Source organism: Pogonomyrmex barbatus, unplaced genomic scaffold (assembly GCF_055798465.1).
Source record: "Pogonomyrmex barbatus isolate J1 unplaced genomic scaffold, ASM5579846v1 scaffold18, whole genome shotgun sequence".
Classification (NCBI taxonomy): Eukaryota; Metazoa; Arthropoda; class Insecta; order Hymenoptera; family Formicidae; genus Pogonomyrmex; species Pogonomyrmex barbatus.
Window position 1 is genome coordinate 2,019,061 of NW_028297114.1, and position 25,832 is coordinate 2,044,892.

At 32.6% G+C, this 25,832-nt stretch overlaps 1 protein-coding gene across 16 annotated transcripts in view; it reads left to right on the forward strand.

Annotated features, from left to right (window-relative positions):
* Positions 1–25,832, forward strand: part of LOC105433985 (uncharacterized) — a 77,444-nt gene that overhangs the window by 19,607 nt on the left and 32,005 nt on the right. For 12 of the 16 annotated variants that reach the window (XM_089075253.1, XM_089075255.1, XM_089075264.1 and 9 more), the window contains 4 exons: positions 17,200–17,381; positions 17,659–17,826; positions 18,268–18,409; positions 20,377–20,391. In XM_089075253.1, the coding sequence (XP_088931379.1) occupies positions 17,778–17,826; positions 18,268–18,409; positions 20,377–20,391 (206 nt within the window). In that variant the 5' untranslated portion in view covers positions 17,200–17,381; positions 17,659–17,777. Of the gene's footprint in view, positions 1–16,549; positions 16,698–17,199; positions 17,382–17,658; positions 17,827–18,267; positions 18,410–20,376; positions 20,392–25,832 lie in introns of those variants that run through there. The other 4 variants (XM_089075259.1, XM_089075261.1, XM_011649528.2 and 1 more) reach the window with 2 other exon arrangements.

The following is a 25,832-nucleotide window of genomic DNA, read 5'->3' on the forward strand; positions in this document are numbered from 1 at the left end:
TTATAATATGTCGATATTTCTTCTATATAAAGTGTATTTTTTCAATTTTTTGCGAGCAAAATAAGATTTGCCAAGAAGTCAATAATATGCAAAAGAATGCCCATACAATTTTTCTCTGAAGAGAAATCTACTAGAGCCATTTCACTAGATATCTTCTCATAGAGGCACTAAAGCACCTCGTTCCAGACATTATTTTCTTCACCTTATCTAAATATACATATCTCAAGTATTTCAATATTTTATCGATATTATTATGTCACGTAAAAAACTTTGCTGTATTTATGTTGTAATTATATGCTGATTAATAATAAAAATAATATCGCATTTAATATTTATTTAATATTTAAGATATCATTATCAATATTACATTTTATATGATATTTAGATTTTTTTCTTATACATGCAAGCTATAATAAAATTGATGTATTATTGCAAAGAATTTTTTAATAAAGTTAGCTTTATTTTTATAAAAAAATATTAAATAGGGTAAAGTTAAAATTAAAATTGCTAATTAGAAACAAAAAGGACAAAATGACATATGCGCATTTATGTCTTCAAAAATGTTACATTTTAATCAATATTAGAAGAGAGAAAAAGATGAAGCTAGAAATCAACAAAAGCAACAGTTGTAGGCATTGGTGCATATTACATGTAATATTCCGTGCAGCTCTGCAAACGAAGAATGAATCCTTTAAACGCGATTGCTTTTTCTATTGACTTCTTTCATTATTTATTGAGTATCTGAGAACATTTATATATTGCTACTTATATTTTATTAATACAGTAAAAATATCTTTCTAAATAATTTTAATTATATTTATAGTTTCTAGTAAAATGCTTTATAATGTTATCGTTACAATTAACATAATTAATGTGTAAATTAATTATGTATACATAACTATAAACTTAATAAAATTTTAATAAAATAAAATTTTAAAATATTTTGAAAAAAATGTTGTTATATCAACACTATTAATGAATAAGGATAAGCTTGCCTTGCATTGGATTTGATATCAGATATCAGAATATTAAATCTATTATTGAATATGTCATATACAAAATGCATTTTAATACGCATACTTTTTCAACTACAAAGTTGACAAGCGGTAATGTATGAGAAAACATATGTTATACTTTTATGCAAATTATTGACATGTGTTAATGCAAGTTATGCTTGGCGTCATCATCTGTTTGCTACAGATTTTCACAATAACATCGTGGTTTTATTACAAAAATATTTTTGACTTCATCTAATACTGAAATACTTTTTATTTGCATTAACAATTAATATTTATATGAATATTTTTATTTGTATTAATAATTAAATTCTTAAACGATTAAGATTTAGCAAAATAGTTTGAGATTTTATAATAAATCTCTCTCGACTTCATTATAAATTTAAAGTAGGAATTTTTTTAATTAGTAGATTCATATAATGCGCATTTAATGCCTGCTCGTGAATGTCCTTTCGTACAATTTTCAATCAATTTTTTATATAAACAATTAAGCTATCGATTGCACAACGAACATATCACTATCTACTTACAGCGGATTAATTCGATCACGGCAATGTCCTGACATAATACCGGGTGACATCTAATATCCTAGACGCCGAATCGTTGCCAATCGATCATTGGATACATGCAAATGTCAGTGACAAAAATAGATTCGACATCGACTTAGAAACATTACGTAGTGATAAGCTCCGTCTTCCCTGTCAAATCAACAATTAATAATCTCATTGTGAATAACGCACATATAACAGATAATAAATAATGTCGCAAACTTGTGATACATTGACATATGAAATAAATTTCCATGAACCGTTAATCTATTATTCTATATCAGACTATTCGACAAGAGAAATTTTCATCTTATTTCCAAAATTTTGATAAAATTAAATCTTGGTTTTTTTTTTAAATAGTTCCTGCTTTAAAAATGTTTAAATATTCTACAAAAAACTAAATATTCGAAAAACTAAAAATATTGAACTTTGCATTTTTCTCATTTTTTTAATCGTATGAAGAATTATTATAAATTTTTTATTTTAGAATTTATTTAATTTTTAATAGTTTATGATCTAGAATCGTAATGATCTAGAAATCTCGAAAAAAATGTTTTTATTTATTTAGTATATTAATAACTTTTTATCGATAAAAACTAAGATACAGAAAAATACCTCTTTTATTTTTGTTTCGTTAATTTATATGTTTTATTAATCCGAGAATAATCTCTCTTAGAATTTTTACGTGGTATTTAAAGTTCCTGAAAATCAAGTTTTTTTGAAAAAAAATTTTCCTCTGCGAAATTCGTATCGACATCCATATCCCTATAAATCAAGATATGCTTTAAAAATTCTCGGGAACACGCGCGAAAATAAAAAAAAATTCAATTTTTTTCCTCGAGCAAAAATTTGTCCAATTTTCGTGAAACTTCCGGAAAACTTTATTACGGAAACACGAAAATTTCTTTAAATTTCCAGGTGGCTTCTTCAAAATTCTAACGATTACTCTGAACGTTCGAGAAGTAAAACCAAGGGAGAGAAACCAAATCTTTTTTTATCAATTACGATATTTTAGAAACGAAATGTAATTTTCATTGGAAATTATCGCTGATAGCGTGTGCTCAAAATTAACAGAGAAAATTTTATACGCCAGAAGACCGTTGATTTACTTTCTCTATTTTAAATGACGTAGGAAAACAGAGGTTGCTTCTGACTTTTTGCGTTCAATTGCGCTTCAATTACTCACACTAGTTAGCTATTCTTGTTATATTTGCAGCTTTATTCGCACATGGTTATACATTTTTGTGGTGTCTGATTTGCTTCTCGAGCTTTCGTCGTTTTGCGAGAACACAGAGTGCCTTGTTACTGTTATAAGAGAAGGTGGTTTTCATGCTTGAAAGCACGAGCAACATATAAGCGACTTCGCTGAAAGAACTCTGAAAGCAATGAGAATTATCCCTTCGAGCTATCGGCTTTTTCGCTTATTAAAAATATTGCGACGAGATTATTTCTCGTATGTTTTTTCAACCGAAATGATAATTAGATTAATGAAACTAGCAAATCATATGATAACGTTTCATTTTTTTGTCGCAATGCAACGCTAAATCCATTATAAGTAACTGTTGTTCTGATACGTGAAAAGTGTAATCGCGATAATTGCGTAAAGAGTCCTTGACAACTTTATAAAATTATAAAAATTTTTCCCGAGAGATGAGAGATTAATTAACAAACTTCACGTGCGTATTAGTAAAATCGAGAAGGACTCCTATCTGAAAAATCCGATAAGCTTAGTAGCACTTTGCTTAGTAGCTAGGCTATTTATAACAAGGATTTGCTTCTTACATTTGGAATATATTTCAAAATGGCGTTTGCATTTAACACTCACGAAGAAACGATGTTTCTCTCCGGGTGTATGTGCTCAGGATATATTATAAAGTGGCGCAAAATCATAGATATATATCTTTTTGCGCTGCTTTCAAAATTATCACGGAAAATGCTTTGTACGCGCTCCCCTTTGTCTTCATATAGCATTATATAAAGAGGAGTCTGAAATAGTACCGCGAGACAAATATGACACGTTCGAATTTGACGTCATCATCGTGAGAAGGAAAATGTACGAAAATGCTTCGTGCATGTATTAATGTTGCCTTCAATAACGAATAAAGAGAATAAAATATTAAATCACTTGTTAACTCTTAAAAGATATGAATGGAAATTGTTATGATACAAAATTATATTAATTATAAGTAACTAATTATATTCATCGCACGTATAGGTATATCATTTATTTTAAGTCACGATTATCATAAAGCAATATTTTCATCGCGATATTATTTAAATGAAATTTTAATTAATGGAACAGTGATTTTTTTAAATGAATTTTTTTCCTTTCTCTCTCCCTCTCTTTCTCGTTCTTTCTCTTTCTCTTTTCTGAACCTGAAGAGAAGGCTAAGCAGTCTCGTATTCTACTTTCTGTTGGCCATGCACGTCCTTTGATAATTACATTCGGCAAAAATCGTTCTGGGCTTCCCTCGTGGAAAATCCAATAAATCTTCTCCATGACGTCCAATTTTACGAATCAATTCCATGCCAGTACATCTACACAGAGGAAAGCAAACTGAATCGACCAGTCAATCAATTTGTGCCGCATATAAAGACTCATCGACTCGTTCATTGTGTTTCACGCGCGTGCATATTGATTCTCCCATAATTACGATTGAAACTTGGAACAATATTAATTCTATTGCGCTGTGTACGTCATTCTCGGCACAAGCTTAATCTTATTTTCAGATCGTCTTAAGCAAAATCTGAGCCCTTAAGCATCTTGTAGCAACCACGAAGCAACTTGTAGAATTAGGTGGTAATAATGTAAGTAACGCAACATACACATGAGTACGTCCGTTGATGTATCGCGTGTACCAAGAATCAACCCCTTGCAAAATCGAATTTTACCATACTTGTGGGTATGCTCGGTCAAACGCAATTTTCGCGAAAATGCAAAAGTGGTCACGGCGAGACGGAAAGTGTCGTGATAATATAAAAATATAGTAACGATAAATTTCGTGCGTAAAAAGCTTTGCGTAAATTGCGAAATAAAATATAATTACGTGATTACACATTATCTCGTGATTACATGAGCTCTTTCAAATTCGGCTCTTTTTCGTTCTCTTTGAAAAAGATTCTGAAAAACGCGCAAATGCAGTCGGATATATATATATATATGGCATTTCCCTTTACGATACCCCGTGCACTTGGCACTAGGTCTCTTGACAGAAGATTCTCATAGTTGTTACAACAACGCAACTGCCGACACTCCTTGTAATTCAAGAGAGGAAAGCGCCTCTGGGCAGCCATGTGTTAACACGGCTGAAGGAAGCGGGTTGGAATTCGTTCACGTCCCGAGAGCCGGGACGTGTCATCGCCTAGGCGACGGAATAGCGAACTGTCGGTCTACTCGACATTTGCGTCCGGTCGCAGAAACACGTCGCCAGTGCCCCTGCGTAACAAGGACACGTTTAGGTGCTCCACGGAAAACGAAAGTCGGTCATCCAACAGCCGTCAGGACACACGTGAGAGCGTTGCAAAGCTTGTGAGAGCGTTAAAAAGTCGACTCTCTGTGCACTTATTTTTACATATACGTTTCAAAAGTCCGAGTTTATTGTAATGAGTTGTCGTTCTATTTCTGTTCTGTGTATAGAATATCTCTTTTTTGAAAGGGATCATTGTCTAAGGAAGGCCTTTTAAGAAATTATTGTTTATTATATGCGCAGAGTTATTTAATATATTAAGTCTACAATTTTAAAAGGAAGTGAAGCTTATTGAAGTCTTAAGTTAAGATTTTAAGCTTTTATTATTCAGAGACATTCAATTTATTAGTTATTTTAATTATTTATAATTACTTATTTAAAAGCTATTGTTTTAATTTAGACTGTAAATTCGACTGTAGGATATAAATATAAATTAGTGAAAAATATTTTATAAAATTTAAATTTCAAAATTGTAATTTTTAACAAGAATAAGTTTTTGTAACAACAACTTAATTGAAAGTCCTTGTAATCTTTTTTAAATTTTATTTTTATTATTTTTTTATTTTAGATTATTTAGTACTAAATATTACAGTTAAAAATTAAAATTTTATTCAAATTTTTTTATAAAGGTTCTGCATTTCTAAAATTTAATTTATCAAATTGTTTAACTTTTAATAATTTATTATTCAAAAAATATAGACACTAGGATATAAAAGTGATCCAATTATGCTCTTTATATTTGACTTTCTTCTCTTCTGCTAAAAGGAAAGGAAATTAAATGTCATAACGATGGCATTACTGTATGTATAAAACAAGTCATACAGCAAATTATAATGTGACTTAATGAATGTTAGTATCAATTAATCGATCGACTAAAATGATCATTTAAAGAAAAACGATGTTTTACAGTCATTTGAATTTAATAGATTCTAGAAAAACTCTAAATGATGAAATATGTCGAAATATGGATCGGAAGATATTTCGCAAAGACAACTTTTATTTTGTTATAAAAGGAATTGGAAGAGTCAAAAAGAACCAGATTGAAGGAAGATCATATAATTATATAACAGCAAGAACAATGCACAGAAAGAACGACCTTACTCTTCACTTCCAACAGAAACTCGAGAATTTCTAAATTATTTCTCGGAAGTTTTTACTAGAATTTTCCTTGGAACGTTGTTATCTGGTCGAGGAAAGCATCTCTTCGAGTAGTTTTCCCATTGAACTTTGAGATGTCTAAGATTTCCAGGAACTTTCTCTTTCGTAAACTATGAGGAACGGTTGATGTTTAATAACAAAGTAGGAAAATTTTTGTAAAATTTTTCGTCCGCCCCTTTTTATCACTGCAGATGATATAAATAATGTAGAGAAATCTTTTTCTTTCTCTTTCTCCCTTTCTCGATATGAAATAAATTATAAATATAGATGAGGTATTGTCGCGTAAACAAATTACGTTGCTTCGATTTCGAATGCAACGTGTTATGTATAAATGGAGAGTCAATGTCAACAGTGTCCTTATTTTTCATCACGAGATTACCAACGTGAACAACGACATTCAGTTTACGTCACCGCAAACCTTCGCGGCTGTAACTGTCGACGGCAGGAGTAAAATCGAGGAATAGCGCGACTGCGAATTTTCACAGATAAATTAACTGCATGTCAAACTATTTTCACATTTCATATTAATTTACTTATTTTTTTTCAAGTTCAAGACTATAGACTTATTTGGTTCAGTTCTCCATCGACTTAAATTAATTATACAAAGAAAAAAAATGACATTTCCAATAAAATGACATATGACGGAATTCCCGGTATTTTCACTCGCGGATTTCAAAACTTCTTGTAATTTCACAGCGAGTTAAATCGAGCATTTCTGCGAGAATCCTTATTTTTTGTCTATCTGTAATTTAAACATTTATCATCACTGTGATATTTTTATTGAAAAATTAGTCCAAAGTATATGCAAATCAAAATATCCAAAAATTAGTAATGATGAATTTTTTGCCCTATTTTTTCTCAACAAACGGAAAAATTTTATCTTTTTTATTTTACAACGGAAAAGTTTTTTATTGCCTTTGTGTTAGAAAAGGCAATAAAGTTAATATTACTAATTTTCACTCAGTACTGTCTTATCGTAACGTTTATATCACATTGACCAAAAGCTCTATCGATTAATCCACCAACAGAAATCGGCTCCCATTGTCGGTCGTAAAACTTGCCCTTCCTGGACCAACTCTCGTTTGCTCTCATCACCAGTCGTCCCTTTTTTTTTCCTCCATGAACGAGCGCTCGTAAAAAGTAACAACCCGTATAGAATACATAGCGAAGTTTGACATAAGCAATTACGACGCGTCACGCATATAAGAGCGATCGATCAATCCTTGGGAATGCGAGTATTGGGCGGATAGACGAGTGTACAATTGGCAATCACGTCACACTGATATCCTCATAATTCGGCATCGGATATTACAAGGGATGACACACAGCGGGAATCGGCTTGATACTACATTAAATCGCATGGATCATTGAGAATTGGAAATGGACTTGAAAAAGAACGTTCGACTTTAAATCGCAAACTTATTTCTGCATTGAGATAATCTTCTACGACTTTTATATATACATCTTATTATAGATTTTTATATTTAATATTTTATTTGCCTATTTTAATATTATATAACAAGATCTCAATGCTTAATAAGATTGGACTATGAATTGTACATCTTTTTTACTTTTAAATTTTGTTTGTTAAATGATGTCGAGTATTATTTTTTTTTTTTGCAATCAATTTTGCAATTTATGACAAAGTATTCTTAACGCGGCTAATATGAACATTTAAATAAAATATTTATAAGAATTTCTTTTAGTTATTAAAATTTAGAAATTAGAGAATTAAATATTTATAGAAATATCTTTAAGTAGATATTTATTCTGATGCTATCTGAATATCTGAACAGTGTGATTATTTTCTTTAAATAATTTTGAATTAAATTAAGTAAATAAAATAAAGGTTAAAAACATTAGATATTTTTATACAAATTTTTGTGCAAATGTCTTCGTTATAAATACTATGTGAATATTTTCACAATTATTTAAATATTTTCTAACATTCAACAATGCTCAGGAAATAACTATTTGTTTATTATGATTGATGGAATCAATCCCGTGGCGTAATTCAGAAAAATCGAACGTCAAACGAAAATATCGAAGAAGGAATGGTTGGCGAGATTTCTGTCATTGATAAATTAAACCGAGTCACAAGGTACGCTCTTTTTCTCTTTTTTCACGAGTTATGAGATATTTGCATTCGTCTTGACGAGGTAACCATTTTAAAGCTACCCTTTCTCTGACAGCGACGGCGCAAGTCTCAATCAAGATTTGTAGAATTTGTTAAAATGCACGGCGCCTATTAGATATCTCAAGAAGAATTTATCCTCTAGCCATTCGATTGAACGTCGTACCGTATTGAGAAAGCGAATTGCCGATGGCGAGCACGTAGGACAGGATCATTTGAAAAACAAGGGCGCGTGTTAAAAGCCGCGCGAATGAATATTAATCGCATCCCCGGCGTCCATTTAATCGCCATCCTTCTTCGCGTGCATCATTTTCCAACTTAATGCGTCTCATTTTAATGCGGCTCGTTTACTTCCACGGAGGAAGAAAATTAACATCTCAAAAAAATTTACAATTTTTACAGGCGGCAAGGCTCCGCGTGTACAAGTTTGATACAAGTTTGTTTCTTCAAAGATTATGCGTATTTTTTTCTTTCTTTTTTTTTTTTCATTCTTTATTGACGAAATGAAGCTAAATTAATACCATATCGATATCACTTGGAATTTTTAATAAATTAATACGTATTAATTCTCCTTTGTATTTTTAATGAGATAGACAGAATTAGATCTTGTTGCCGACTCCATGTCCAATCAAGTCCGTGTTGGATTTCGTTGCGACGTCAAAAATACTTGTCCTAAAATACTTTCCCCGCTATCGTGCGAGCGTGCGTTCGGAATGAGTAATCACTGTCGATCGTAACTGTCACTCGGCAACAAAACGACAGAGCGGGACATCGTATATATACATATATTTATAAATCGCGTATACGCGATCGACTTTACGAGGAGCTGCTTCGAGGTGGATGTAAGCCATAGAATCCGAAGGGGCTGCATACGTATAACATGTCCATATCGAGAATGGGGTGTCGTAAAAGTGAATCGTAGGCTGACATTTCATTTCACGATTCCTAAGATTCTCGAGTCCGATATCACGGTTTACACGGGAATTTCTTCTATTTTTAAACTCAAATGAGAAAAAGGCACGACGGGAGAAATTCCAAGAAACGTGCGGGGCGTATTCGATGGGATCGAATTTGTAGCTATCAATGACCCGGACCTATTTGAACAATGTTTCACACACTTGAGGGAAGATATCTCTCCGTTTTTGGATAAATCGACCATTTTGTTATCCAGGATCTCTCCGAGGGGGCTGTTACATTTATGATATATTTTCCTAGAAAATGTAAGATATTTATTTTGAAAATGCAACCGTGGATATCTGTTGTTTCATGTCGCGTGGACGAGATACGAGGGACTTCCGTATTTCTCTCGAAGGAGAAATACGTGTCGAAATGCGCCTCTTTCTGAAGATTGTGGAACGAGAATGAAGCTATGAATGTCGCCCTAATTGCTACATAATCCGCGCGATCGTCCGCGGTAATATCGCGACCGAGATTCCGGCTGTAAGGGAAATTGCGAGGGGGTGGGATTAACGGCCTTTGTACACAAAGTAGGAAGTCGGGAGCGAATATTCAATTCGACATCGCGTTTTCACGCGGACATTGAATATGTTATGAAACCTCCCGCGACGCGTCGTTTAATAGAGATATGTTGCAAATCTTCGCAATAATGAAGGCCGGGACGCACTGTGGCATTGAGAGAGTTTAGAATACCGAGGCACACGACGTGTAAGTTGGGAAAAACGAATTCTACGAAGTAGCGCAGTGCCTTTTGAAATATTCAGCGAGCATTCAATCTTGCAACGTTTGGATAAGCTTGGTTTTATCAAACTTTGAATCGCCGAGAGGCGCCGTTAAGGCAGTCCGTCGGATCTATGAAAAGCAGAGAGGAAAGTTTCCATTAATTATCTTCCATTGTAATCCTTATTGCCGATAATGAAGCGCTACATTGTTTTTCGATGGGATATGAAAGTAGCTTTTCATTTCTTTCTCCTTCGCAATGGAGATAAATTGAACTAGTGTTCAAATTAAATGAGTGTTCAACTTTTCAACTTTCTGATTCGTCAGTGTCGAAAGCTTAATCGATCGACGAGCTTACATGTGACAAGCTAATTTTTATCTACTTATATTATGAACCAAATAAGAAAAAATAATTGTAATAAAAAAGAACGTTTAATTTAAAATAATATATTTTTAAAAAAAATCTTGCATATCTAATAAACCTGCATATAACGTAATATAAAATATATCTAAACAATTTATTGAAAAGTGTTCTCAAGTGTTCTCAAATTGTAATTTTTACAATATGACATTTATGTATGTATGCAAGTCTTGTAAGTTTTGTGTTTCGCTATTAATACAAAAATGAAAAGGAATGAATTTTGTCTCGCTATACGAGTTGTGTGTCGCATCCAATTTCAACCATCTTCACATGGCACATACATCGCGAAAAATATATGAACATTATGAAAACTTGTGAAACAATCTACTAACGACTTTGCATGCAGAAACATCATTAGCAGTTGCCTGAAGTTTCTGAAAATTACGCTTTACTCTGTCGCGGTTAACACAGACGGTCGCCAGGTTCCGGGAAGTTTTGTCATTACTAGGATTAATCATAAAATACACGTTGAACCATTACATTCTTCATTCGACGGCATTGCTGCAAAATTACTGCGCGGATATTACGTCACGATATTTCGCGATCGATGCAGACATTATGCTTGCTATTCTCGGCATAACAACACTTCTACCGTAAGTTTGTTTGGCGGCTGATCTATAAATACGTTCTGTAAAATGATAATTTCCGACAGTTAATGAATTCCATTTTCTTGATGAAAGATTGGAAAAATTAATTAGAGAAGATAAATCAAGAAGCAATTTTGAAATATGAATCAACAAATTTAATGCTATATCTAATTTTGAAATTTCCTTTTTCGTAATATTCTATGTAAACGTAGTAAGAATTTAAAATATTAAATAACAATTTTACATTATTATCAAAAAAATTACATATTACAACGTGGCAGAATTTTGATTAAATTCGGCGAATTACGATTGTAATATGGATTGTAATACGGTGTTTATCACAACCGCTACATCATTGCAATTTACTACACGATAGACTATATAATTTGACTAAACCGCATAGGATTATTAATAAAATAATTGCATTAATAAAATAATTGCTATTCCAATAATTGGAAGCTCAATTTGTGTTGAACTTCTGACAAATAAATGAAAACACATATCTTTAATCATTTATTGATGATAATTAACATTACTATAAATAGTTGTCATATATACTGGAAATTATTATTATTAACTACTTATTAACATTATTATAAATAGTTTTCATATATACTAGAAATACAAATTCTGATAGAAAATACTATTTTACTAAACTAAAATAACAATATATCGCTAAAGTCAAGTAAAAAAAATGTCGACAACTGCAGCTGTGTGGAACATGCTAACTATAATTGGAAAGCCATGGAGTTTTGAAGAGGAAGCATACAGCATATTTTCGTTGATGTAAACCGGCAGAATTTAATTTAAATAATACAACGCCATTCGTACAACGACTCGAAACGGTAACAATTTTTTTTACGTATACATCTTAATAAATTTTTGATAACTTGGTACAACGATTTTGGTAATTGAAAATTTTAATGATAAATTGTTCGAGCAATTTTGATAACGCGTATTACAATTTATTGTTAACATACAATTCCGAAACTGTTTACTTAGCATGCGAGAAATTGATAATGGAAATAATATAATAAAAAGCCCGTCACGATAAGGTCAAGAAATTTCACGCAATATATATATATATATATATATATTATCTCTCCCTTCTGCGAGATTAAGAAAATTATTTGGAATATTGTCACGCACATTTTATATTACATCGTTTACAACGAAGGTATGAAATTCGCGCGGGCGTTTATTTTTCTCTCGCCACGCTGAGCAAGCAACAGTCACTCATCTATTTATAACGACATCGCGCTAACCAGCATCCGTCGAATCTATTATGGCGTATAAATATAGAGCACATAAAGAATGCCGATACACAAGAGAGACGTTTGAAAAGACTGCAAGAGAAAAAATGGACGAGGCTGACAATTATCGATCCGTCTCTTTCGCGTAAATGCAACAAATACAAACGAGAATTATGTAATCTTTTACGACGATGAAATTTTCTTGGTTAACATAGCTTTGTATTACGTTTCTCTCTTTTCTTTTCTCTTTTTCTCTCCATCTATAATTCCATTTCTATCATGAAATCTACATATGTATTATTTTCTGTTCCTTTGAACCTTTACTATCGCTCGAGTTTAACGCGACAGAGGACGTAAACAGTCGTTTTCCTGCTCTGTATTATTCACAATTTTAATACCTTTAATCTTTGAAAAACAATTTGTTTAATAGCCTCAGAGAGGAGTTTCCAATTAAATCTATAATAGAATTTCTTTTTGAAAATAAACCTTTTTTATTAAATTTTAAACGATTTGTCACATTTAATAAACAAAGAAATATCTATTTTATTTCTTCGCAATTTATATAAACTATTATTTTATATAAATTCAGTACAAAAGGTATTGTTACGAACATGTATGTAGGCGTGCTGATAATAAAAAATAAAATGTTAAAAAAATAAAATGTTATCGGGTTAAATATGAATGGATTATACGAACCTCGACTATCAAAAGAATATTTTATCTACTGTTTTTACAATATTTATGGTTTACTTCGTATTTATGATTTATTTGAAGCACAATTTATTATAAGTCTATGTCATAACAATTAAAATATAAACTGTACTATTTTATACAAATTCAATTTTATACAAAAAGGATTATCATGAATATGTATATAGGCGTGCTAATAGTAAAAAAATAATATGTTAAAAAATACCGAGTTAAATAGGAATGAATTATGAATATGAATCTTGACTATGCCACAAGAATATTTTATTCATTATTGTTTTTACAACATTTGTGGTTTTTATGGTTTACTTCGTATTTATGATTTATTTGGAGCATAATTTGTTATAAGCCTGCGTCATAACAATTAAAACAATGTTTGTATGTTTCTTTAATAATCCAGATACTGAAAAATTTCACTTTTAACGCTTTAATTCTACGTTTTATTGAATACACTGTAAACGTACGTTCGGGATATTTGAACTCCCATGGCACACATTTAAACATCCGCCGTAGAATCGCGCGATTACGCGCAGTGAGCTTCAAGGGTGTGTCTGTTCCGTGGTATTTCAGAACTGGCATAAATCCGCGCGTTTCGCACGGAGGGGGGAGAGAGAGAGAGAGAGAGAGAGAGAGAGAGAGAGAGAGATTTAAAACGGGGGTTTTTTCTCCACCATTATGGGGTCAGCGTATAATCCAAGTAATTACGGATGCAGATTTATGCGATATGTTATGCAACGTGCAAAACGCTCGTCATCCGGCCAAGTCTGAAGGAGGACAAGGAGGGTGCAGGAGGGAAGAGAGAGAAAAGTCGTCGAACTTGTCGCGTGTGGTCGATGTCTCGCAAGCTCTCTCGAAATAGCAGCGGCAAGATGAATGGCGGCGAGGCGATCGCTTTTAAGAGATTACGGGAATCTGCAATTCGCATCGCCGACGAGATCGTATCACGTTCGAAAAATGTGTGCTCTCCGACCGACGATTAAATCAATCGGTTACACCGTATTAATGGAGCGATCGTTTATATCGACCACAATATTGCGTTCTTTAATCGATTTCCGAGAAAAGTTCACTTGAAAATAGAAACCACCCGATCGTTATTAATTATTAATAAGACTTATTAATAAGACTGCGAATGAAAATGACGTAATAATAATTGTTCGATACTCCGCGAAATTTCCAATATCGTATGAAGGAACGTACTTTTACGCATATCTATTTATTTTTCAATCAATGGAAACTCATATGCTTGATCACCCGAAACATTTGTCATGAATAATATTTGCATAAAGCAAAGCAAAAAAAAAAAAGAAAAAAGATGGTAGTATTTACAAAAATAGCCAATAAAGCGTTTAATATTTCTGTTTTTCGGGCGGATGGCAATGGGAGTTTTTTTTTATCTCGGTAAAACGCGAGAGATGCCGCGACGATATTCGAAAATGTATCGACATAGTTTTCTGCGATGCCACGGAGTTTCTTGCCTCCGTGTCAAGATCCCGAGGAATTTGTGCGGACTTTGATTAGACGCGCCGTGTCATCGCGATTCGATCGTAGACCGCAAGTGCCCTTACCGCAATGCAGAACGCACGTGTCGCAATTTCGTACGTGCACGTGCCCTAAGTGTGTGTGTGTGTGTGTGTGTGTGTGTGTGTGTGTGTGTACAACGTGTAAATATAACTTTAAGTGCCTTTTACCGCGCGCGCCCGCGCGCAAGATTTACGGTCGCGCGATGTTCACGCAATTTGTTTCACGTGCATTAGCATATGAAATATAATAAGAAAAATCAACTGTCACTTGGCGGGAGATTATTTCCCGCGAGACGCTGGTTTTCGATGCGATGTACAAAATGTGACGAGGGGTGCGACGTTGGGTTGACAGATGCTCTTTTCGGGAAACTCCTCTTCTCGATCTACGGAACGTCTGACTAGTTTCTTTAATTGGTTTTAACTTTAGAAACATTAATTAAAATTTTATATATATATATATATATATATATATATATATATATATATATAATTCTGCTTCGCTTTAAATACATTTCATTTAAATGCATTTAATTGCTTACTAAAATCATTAATTGCGTCAACGTTCATTCAATTCTGTCGAAGCATATAAATAAAATAAACAATATAATTAAAATAAATGTTATTAAAACGATAAAAGTATCGACTATTGTTAAAAATATTAAATATATTCCGCTTATGCCGCTATATTTTCTTGGTTCTTTTTTAAATGTTTATTTCGTTTCTTTATAATGACGTTTTGGTTATCTACATATGTGCATTTTCTTTTCTTCTCTTTATGATCATGAGACATGAAGATTTGCAGCTGACCTAGTTTTTCCCATTATTATTCTAGTGACATGTAAAAAGATATTATCGTCCAGTTCGACGTCACATTGTACGTAAATCATACACAGGGCGGCAATTACGCGCAGTATATTTCTGCCGGAAACGATTGAACTAATGGAGCTGACATTTTGACGGCGGTTTTTCAAGAATTTAACAATGCCGCTTAGTCGAATTTTTTAAAATTCTATTATTTTTTTTTAAATATTAATCACATTCGATTAAACGCGGGTTGCTTGGCTGGTAATAACGTTGCGGTCGTACAGAATAACGATTTTCTTTTCTATATCGCGAAGCTTTGCTCTATCAGGCAGAGCAAAATGCTCGAATGCTCGTAAAAGACTTGAAAGAGAAACACCGACCATTCTCCGTCCGATGAAAATATTTTTCACAACGTGTAAGTCGTTGCATTCAGTGGCGTGCGCGTAGGTGGGCCTGAATATCGGAAAAATTAAAAATCGCAGAGTGAATAATTGAGGTGTGAACGTGTATAAATAAAGACCACGTAATTATAAAACGTTGTAACGTAATGATTGAAATTACAAAACGGAAGGCTAGCTCTAATACTAGAATATATACGACGCGTATCAAGTAAGTCAAATTTTTATTATCAAAAAATTCTCTATTACATTATATTCTATTATATTCATACTTGATATAAATACACTAAGCCATGTTATCAGATCATGACAATATAAACTTTGCTAAATAGACTTTTATCACCAGAGACTCTTATCGATTCTCTTAATGTTTCGCCTTTACATAAATAACAGATTTTAACTGTTAAAACATCACGAATATAAAAAGTAGCTTATGTACGCATAAATACAGGATCATGAAAAATCATTACATACGTATCTCTAATTTTTAATCATCTCATAGTCTCTGCAGCTTTCAATTTTCAAAATCTGATTAACATCTTAATTAAACAACTAGCACTTTTGAAATTATTTATTAGTAATCTAACACCGCCACTGATCTCAGGAGAATTTCTGCACGTTCCGAAAAGATTCCGGGTCATGTTTATCGTGCAAAATCTTCTTATATCGCCGACACGTTTTGCTTTCTTTGAGAATTTCTCGTTGGGATAGGGAGGGGGGGGTGACGGAGACTCCCACGTCCAACTTAAACAAACTCCTCTCCCACGGCTATACGCCATTGCAAACGCGCGAGGCCGCTGCAGAACGCGCTCGTAGGAGGCCGCCGGCGTATAAAGACGGCCCAATGTAAACCGCAAGCTCCATTTGTTGCTCGCAAGCTCGCGGCTCGTCGAGCGGGCACTCGTCGGGGGAAGGGGGGGGGGTGCTTTGTCTGTTGTATTTTCGTTGGCACGGCACCCGGCACCGCAGCCGCGGTATACCGCGGCCACGCAATCAGGAAGGAAAGGTCAGCCGGCGCCTCCTCGCCTCCTCGTGCAAATTGCTAGGACATTTAATCATCCGGTCCCCTTATCGCGCGATTCTTATCGGACACGTGAAGCGAGATGTGCGTCCCTCCATCACGTCCCCGAGTGCGCGACCCTCGCGAGTGCGCGAAGCCGCGAGTAACATCTTAATCGCCGTGTTTTCAGAACGGGAAAACGATTAATTGTGATCGAGGAACAATTGTGCTATTTTTTTTTTACGGAGCCGCACGTCACCGTCTGAATTTTTGAAAAAACACACGCGATATGAATTTTAATGATCTCTTAAGAAACGAATGACGAAATTTATGATTATATTAATTTGATGTAGTTGAGATGTTTCATGGAATAGAATTTTTAAAATAATCCAAATTAAATTCTTTTGTTTTAAGCATACGATATTATCGCTGATTATTCTAGCGATTCTAAAAGTAATGATTTCATTGATTTGCAAATTAACGGTTTGTATTATTTGCATTATTGCAGCTGTAATATAGGATGAGTTCGCGAACGGATCATCGTCGGGAATATCGTCGACAAATGAAACGCACGGCTAAATAATGCACCGTGAAATGGTGATCTCCTATTATCATTGTTATGACGTAGCCCGAGATGGAGGATGCAGCACGGCAAAGGAGGATAAAAGACTAGAAACGCTGCATGTACAGGTAATAAACTTTACTCTGCGCTTTTGAAAAACTTTCCGGGACTTTGCGCTGACCTTTGCAATTTTACGTAGAAATATAAATCGAGTCGTAATCACGGAACATTGAATAATTGCAGTTATGCATCTTTGAATTTTCACTTAATTCCCAAGAGATTTTCATTTAATTTCGAACCAATGGTCGGATGACGCTTTTTCGCATGGCTAGAGATTCTTCGACGCAGATTTCCTCGTGAAGTAATTAAATCGTGAATTAAATTTGAAATTTATTGTATACGTAGACAACTGGTGTCTCGCTTTTGCACCGTAAAGACGCACGGCTACGATAAGAAGCAGAAGTGGAGACGGACACGTGTGCGGAAGGATACGCGGTCCATATCCGGCCCGCCATCCTGGCGGCATGGTCCTTTGGGCCACAATACTAATCCTTCAAGGAGCTGGATTTGTAGGTAAATGCAGAATTACGTGCATATAAATAACAGAAGGTATTTAAGAAAACCTTTTATAAGAGAAACAAGAACAGTGTCTCTCCCAGCATTAAGTTCTTAATAAATATTTTTATAGCTACCTACAACAACATTTTTAATCCAGAATAGAATTTGTATTATCTACTTTTGCAAACTTTATTAATATAAATTCCACAAAAAATTGAAAATTCTAATTCGGCCTTTAAAAAATTTTAACGTAGATAATTCTAAATACAAATATTTGCTATTAAGAACCTGATAAAAAGAAAATACGGTCGAACGGAATGTTTTCTAAGAAAGAATTTTAGAGCTCGTCTAATCGAAGAGGCGAAGAGAACGATGATATTTTTAATACAATTCGCATCTCGACAAGCGGATATTATCAATATAACGACAGGCACTCTCCATATTGATTGTTCGCAGGCTCGGTGACAGGCATTCCCGGCGTCCCGGAAAACATAACGGTGATGTTCCTGAACCCGACGTCTGTGCGCGTGTCTTGGAGCACCAGCCAGGTCGAGCAGGTCGAGAAATACGACGTTACGTACAAGCCAACCGACGCCAGGTGCGTTCCAATGATTCCGATATTACGAGTCGCGGACGAGAGGATTCAGATTTTCATCTCACGCTGCGCAAACAGCTTCCGAATAAAAACACCAGTTCTTGCGTTCTATCGGGTATCGGATTCTTTCCAAATGGAAATTCCTCTCAATAACAGATACACTCTATCTACCGATTATACGCTTCATAATGCTTCCAGTTATAATTCCTGTACAGACAAAAATATGAAAATTATGACGGACCAGAGATAATATCGACGCGTGAATCTCTCTTTCAACTTTGAACAAAGGCTTCTCCTGCTTTAAAGTTTATCACGTTCTCTCAGTGATGCGTAGAAGCATATCTCGACACAATTTCTTCCGCATTGCGTGCATTTTAATAGTGTGCGCGAGTTTTATCGTTTCACTCTTATTCAGCAGGAAAAATTGCTCATTCATAAAGAAAAGAGACATTTTCCGGGATTGAATTCTCATACATTTATTCTGTTCTGCAACCGGAAAATTAGAAAAATCATTTGCATTCACTCGAAAATTCATCCTTCTCTTTTTTAATCCCTCGCTCCTCTCGCACGTCGTACGACGGCGGTTGAAGCGCTGACACACTTACGTGTTTGCGGATCGCGACAAAATGCCGCATTGCAGACGTTTAGGCTTATCGAGTCTGGGATAAACGTATATGTATAAAAAAATTTAACAACGGTGATATATACGTAATATTGCAGTCTGTGCTAGATACACCGGCGCTCGCTGTTGGCAAAGGGTCGCAAAGGGATAGCAAGGTCGAGTTGTACACGCGTGACACGCGTGTGCCTGGTCTCACGCATGTTTAAAATGTGGAATTAGCACGCGTAATACACGTCATCGATAATTTCCCTTAATCGAGATCATTTAAATGTCGTCTAAGTACAATTGTGTGTTTTATTATTCAGAAGCGAAACCGTTGAACCGGCGCGTACTTATTAATCCACCAAGTTTAAGATACATGAGAAATATTGATGAAAGATTATATGTGTGTGTGTGTGTGTGTGTGTGTGTGTGTGTGTGTGTGTGTGTGTGTGTGTGTGTGTGTGTGTGTGTGTGTGTGTGTGTGTGTGTGTGTGTGTGTGTGTGTGTGTGTGTGTGTGTGTGTGTGTGTGTGTGTGTGTGTGTGTGTGTGTGTGTGTGTGTGTGTGTGTGTGTGTGTGTGTGTGTGTGTGTGTGTGTGTGTGTGTGTGTGTGTGTGTGTGTGTGTATCGTTCTGTAAATATCAGAGGACAATATCTTTTACTTCTATTTCATTCGTATTTGAATCTATCTTTATTGGTGCTTAAAATTTCCTCCTCTTTAATCTGAAGATTTAATCTGTAAGATTATTTATTGCTTCGCGATTTAAATTAAGTTGAATCAACTTGACTCGATAATTTATTCGATTTTAGATTGTTGCAAACAGATGTTCCAACCTTAAAATTTAATATTAAAAAATACGTTTTAAAAAGAGTAAATAAGAATAAATATTAGTTCTATAAACAAAATTCGTTATTTGTATGTTATTTGTTTAACGGTTAAAATTATATCTGATCATAACTGCATCAAATATAAATTAATTAATCACGATAAAATTCAACAAATAAATCGAAGCATATATTCAGCTGCGTGAACTTTCTTTTAACAACAAAATAATTTCTAGAGAGTGTGACTTAATATCCATAAATACATCATACGTAGTATGTTTGAGTGAAACGGGCTTAAGAAAACAATTAGAATCACATTCTAGGAACACATTTCCGCATGTGTTTGCTTTTATCGCGTCGATGCACCGCAACGTGCAGATGAATCACGTTGGAATAGAAGGTTTACAGACAGATTTATAGGAGCGGCAAACCGAAATAGTAGATAGTGAATTTATACCAACCGATGTCGATTCGATATTTACGTTCATTTAAAGAGAGCTCAATATTAATTGAGATTTTTACCTCCTCCTTTTGCGGCGCAGGAATTACGATGGCAGGTATATCCCGCTTTTCTTGAAATGATTTTCGTGTAACCCGTGAGTGTTCGCCAAGTATACTGCATTTTACATATATGATTCATCATCAACTTGTATCGACATCATCAACTTTGAAATATTTTATAATGGCATCTTAATTAGGTCAATAGAATTGATTGTATTTTGTTATTAACTTTTAATTTTTAAAATGGATCTCATACATTTTACGGTAATGACAATCTGTAAGACCTATATTTAATATTTTATATTTTAAAATTATACGATAGAAATTTTCTGCAATCCATAATTTAATTCATTAGTGATAAAATTTATTGTAGTAACAAATCAAATTTTGTGAATTTCACAAAATTATATATCATTTAAACTAGCTGAAAAATAATAAAATATTGCATATCGTGTAAAATTTTTATTATATTATATAAAATTTTAAAAGATGTATCCTGTTTATATAAAAATTAAAAATGCAATATATTTTATTTTGCGTTGTAATCTTTTGTTAATTAAAATTAAAATAATGAATAACAAAAGAAGACAAATAATATTTAAATGCGCGTTTAAAAATTTTGAGAAATTGAAAATATAAATCAATGATATTATTTATGACATGAATAATCTATATATCTATAAATGTTTTACTTAAAATTATTTTTGCACAACATATAGCGCGAATACTCACGAGTTAATAATTAAATATTAAATATGTTTTGTTACATGATAATCTCGTTCCATGTGCAAATGTATCATTTTTAATGGTATATATTGATGGTATATATTGATTTTACTCACGCATTCAATGTTTGAACCCTTGTGTATAGCTTTTCCCAGTTTATGTTTAACATCGTAGTGGCAAAGCTAAGTAATATATCAAAAAAATATGAAAAATATTCCAATATTTTATATAAAAAGTTTTTCTAGAACTTAAAGTGTAATGAAGCGTAATGAAGTATCAAATTAACGTAATAGCAAAGTAATTTGCATAATTTTAATTTATAAAAGTGTGCTAGCAGAAATGTAGTTTTTGTGTGAGTTTGATTTGAAATAAAAGAAAAGGATTAAAAATAACTAATAACTAATAAGAATATCATAAAAATACAAATGTCATTAATAAATAAATAAATTAAATAATGTGGAATTTTTTAAATTTAGCCTTAACATCTAGAATTCTTTTCTTCAGAGTGAGCCAAATAATTCATTACAATTATTATTATTTTATTTCGAATTATTAAAAAACTCTAAGCTTGTTCACAGATTATAAGATATTCTTATAAAAAACTATCTGATATTATAAAGATTTTTTAAGAATCTTAATTGATAAGTTTATTTACTTTATTAAGAAACAGAATTCTATTGGTAATCTGTAAGCAAATATTCGTAACATAATTTTACTAGAAGGAATTGTATACAGCAGAGAAATTGAGTTTACCGTGACGTGCATGCTGAAAGGGGTTAATTCCGCACCTGTCTAGCATAAATTTCTATACAACTGACAACAATGTTACATATACATATGTTACATATACAGGAAATGATTCCTAAAGGTACACCCCTTGTGTACAAGTAAAGTGGGTCAAACTGAGCAGAAAAGTCCTCTACTATTTTATGATTTTCGCAATTAATAATGAATTATTAATAATTGGATTAGATTAAACATCGTGGAATAAGCCCAGTTCATCGGTCAATGCAAGCGCCCGCACTGAGAAGAAACAAAATAGTTCTGGTAACTAAATTTATGACAATTATGAAATTTAATTACCTGCAATCCGTTTTTCAAAGTAATAAGTACGAAAGTAATATCGAATACAATGAAAATATAGTCACGGTAACACATATATATGAATATTTTTGATATAATTATTAATATATTTTTTATATAAATTATTAATTATATGTATGACAATACATATGAATTATTAATTGATAGTGAAATAGCAACTTTTTTTGCTCAGTTTGGCTCGCTCTTCTTACAAACGGTGTCCCATTAGGATTCAGACATTTTGCATATATTAACAAGTCTTTATCCCAAATTTTCTCTTAGCTACTTCACTACGTTAAGTTACTTTTACGCTTTTCATATTGTATCATTTATTAAAACAATATAAAACAACAAGTCCAAGTTAGAATATAAACGACTTTTAGAAAATAATAATAAACGTCAAGTTTAATTAGCGATAGATATTTATACCGTTTCTGTATTAAGTACTAATTTTTTTCTTTCACTCTATCTCAATATTATTCAAATTTATAAAGTCATTATTAATGATGAATTGTGTAGAGTGTACACTAACGAAATGGAAACAATATTATGGGGGCGATATTGGAATAAACATATTGCATTCAAGCATGAAAGTAACAGTAATCGGATTCGGCATTTATGAATGGCAATCCGTGTCATTAAAATAATGATATGAAATAGAAGACGAATTCAGTTCGTACGTATCGCAAATAAAAGAATATTAAATTAATAATGAGCCGTTATTATCTTCCATTATTGGAACGTGATTGTATTGATTTACACTTATTTTAGAACTAAAAGATTTTAGAGTTGTTTTATAACTAATTATATTTTTAGAATAACAACGACAATGAAATATGTTATTATTTATTTATTGAATTATTTGACTTAAATGTTCAATAAAAAGATGATATTTTAATTATTTAAACAAAACTTCTATTGAATTAAAATCTATCTAATTAATCAGAAATGAAGTTTTTTTATCACTTGCAATCTTGAAAACTGGTGGATTGTTGAGGTTGATTACAATATTACGTGTGTATGCATAAAAACATACATTTACGATTATGTATTTGCATTTTTAGAGTTTCTATGAATCAGAAAATGTAGAAAATATTTTCTAAATATTTTTATTGGTATAAAATCGATAGCGGAGCGAGCAGAGCTATATTTGATGACAAACGCTGCGCGTGCTGAACTATTGAAATGCGAACATGAGAAGGTCACAAACGGCCTGTTGCAGAGCGTTCGTTCATCTAAATGCACTTAAGCGGTAGGAGTGCTTTGCGCAAATGCATAGCATCGATCTTTGCCATGATAATGATGACGGTCCAGTACTAACGGGGTCTTGTTATGTAAAATCCAACATGCACTTACGTAGGTTAGATTATGGCTTTACGTAACGACGAAAATGCACGAGAGGGGGGTACATTAAATAGGTCAGTTGGAAAATTTTACTAGGAAACATGCGCTATAACTAATTTTCGATTTAATTCTGTTTCTGTTCAACCAAACTGTGTCTATTTTATTATCTGATTTTAGAAGTTTACATTAATTCTAATAATTTGCAGCAGCATTATATCTTACAACCATTTTGAGTGGACGGTGTACAAAATACTTATATGCATAGCATATTTTCATTTGGAAAATAATGTTTCATATAATATACATTCAAAACAAGAGATTATACTTAAAAAAGTGCAACATTATTTGGAATAGAATTTTGCATAATTCGATTTTAACGAATTTTTGAATTTTTTTATTAGAATATATGCAATATATGTATGTGAAATACTAACGTAATAATTATTTATAGTCATAAATATGATAAAATTATAATTTTAAAAATTAATAATGCATAATTAATATTTCGAAAATACTTTAATTTAATATTCCTCGGAAAATAAATATTTTCTTTATCATCATCTAAAATATAGTGCAGATATGCGCTACGAGAATTTAAGAGAAAGCGAGCAATCTTAAAATAAAAATAATAATAATAATAATTCCACTTAATAATAATTAAGCTATAAAGCGGAACTTTGATGTCGATATTCAAGAAATTAGTCTGATAATCTTGATCTTTAATGATTGTTAACGGTACATTTAATATCGTCGATTCAATTATCGTCGTGACTTGAAACGTGACACGAGTGTCCTGTGTATAGAATCTGTCGAACTACGGCGATGATAAATCGAAGTTGCACTTTGATAACCTTCGATACAATCTATGAGAAAATGATCTTGCTGAAGGAGGAGCGTTCCCATCTTCGTAAGGACATAGTTTGTATTCTCGGGTATCGAAGATTCAGAAAAGATAAGCCACAAAAGCAAAATACATGCTGTCAGGGTCGAGCTGCGAAAAATAACTAAAAAGTAACTAGCTTAATATTCCATCGGGAGTTATTATGTAAAAATTGCGAGCACGCAATTCTTACAAATCGAAATTTAATCCTTAAAAAATTAAGCAAAAGTCAATTAATCTTCATATTTTTTTATTCACAGTTTTTAAATATTACATTATTATTTTAATAAATAGACGATGTGTTAAAGTTTTAAAACATAATTGTTTTTTAAATAGATTAATAAACCATTATGTTATCTGTTTCGTGAAGTATGACTTATCAAAAGCGATAATTTCTAGTGGCTTATAGCTTGAAGAGGTTAATAACGGTGCACTAGAATAATTGCTATTTTGTATCTATCGTGGTGCAAAGCTATTGTATTACGATTCCATCATGCCTCGTTATTAAGGCTTCTCAAAATCGATCGATTTGTACGTTGCTGACAGCAACGTATCGAAATTCAATGCCCATTTTCTGCTCAAATTACAATAATCGCTTCAATGAATGTCGATGCGCACCAAATATATTCGATATTTCCATTTGTTTTGTTTTGATCATATTTCGACTAATGTGTCATTAATTAAAAGATATTGGATTTGTATAAACAATCATAATTAATAAGCGCTGAATGCTTCATTTTTCTCTCATTTAAGATAACTTGTTTACAAAAGTTTATGGATTCATTCAAGCTGAAAGAACATGTCGATGGGATAATTATAGAATAATTAATTCAAAATAAATAAAATAATTCAAAATAATTAATCTAAATGTATAATAAACTAAAGATAAAAAGTTATTTTTCTTATGCATTGTTTGAAACAAATCTTTTTAATGACATATTTTTTTGTCCAAGAATAGTCCAAAAAAAAATTTATTAAAAACGTAATGTACTTCCTTTGCCACTATAAATCATCCGTTAAAAATTAATTTACCCGAAAAATGCTTCTAGGTAAAAAAATATCTTTACGCTTCCTATTGATGTGGCTGTTATAAATGTAAAATGAATGGAGCAAATCCCTTCTATTGTCCGTTCTTTCTCTTTTCATTTTATGTAATTCATTTTATTAACATGAGTTCTTTTACTATCGCCATGGTCCCGCATTATACCGATTGTGATGGCTTACATTGAGGATCGTCAATTATCATGTTATTAAAGTTAATCAATTTTCGTACATCTAATTATTATATGACGAATCGATTAACTCGTTTATTGCAATTAATAAAAATATTAATTATTCTGTTTGAAAAATGCATATAATGCTTAAAAGCTCGCTTTTCTTAAATAATGAGGAAACGAAACGGACATTATTAATCATGTCTATATATGGTCATTAGTGATATGTTAGATAACGTGACAGGAGATT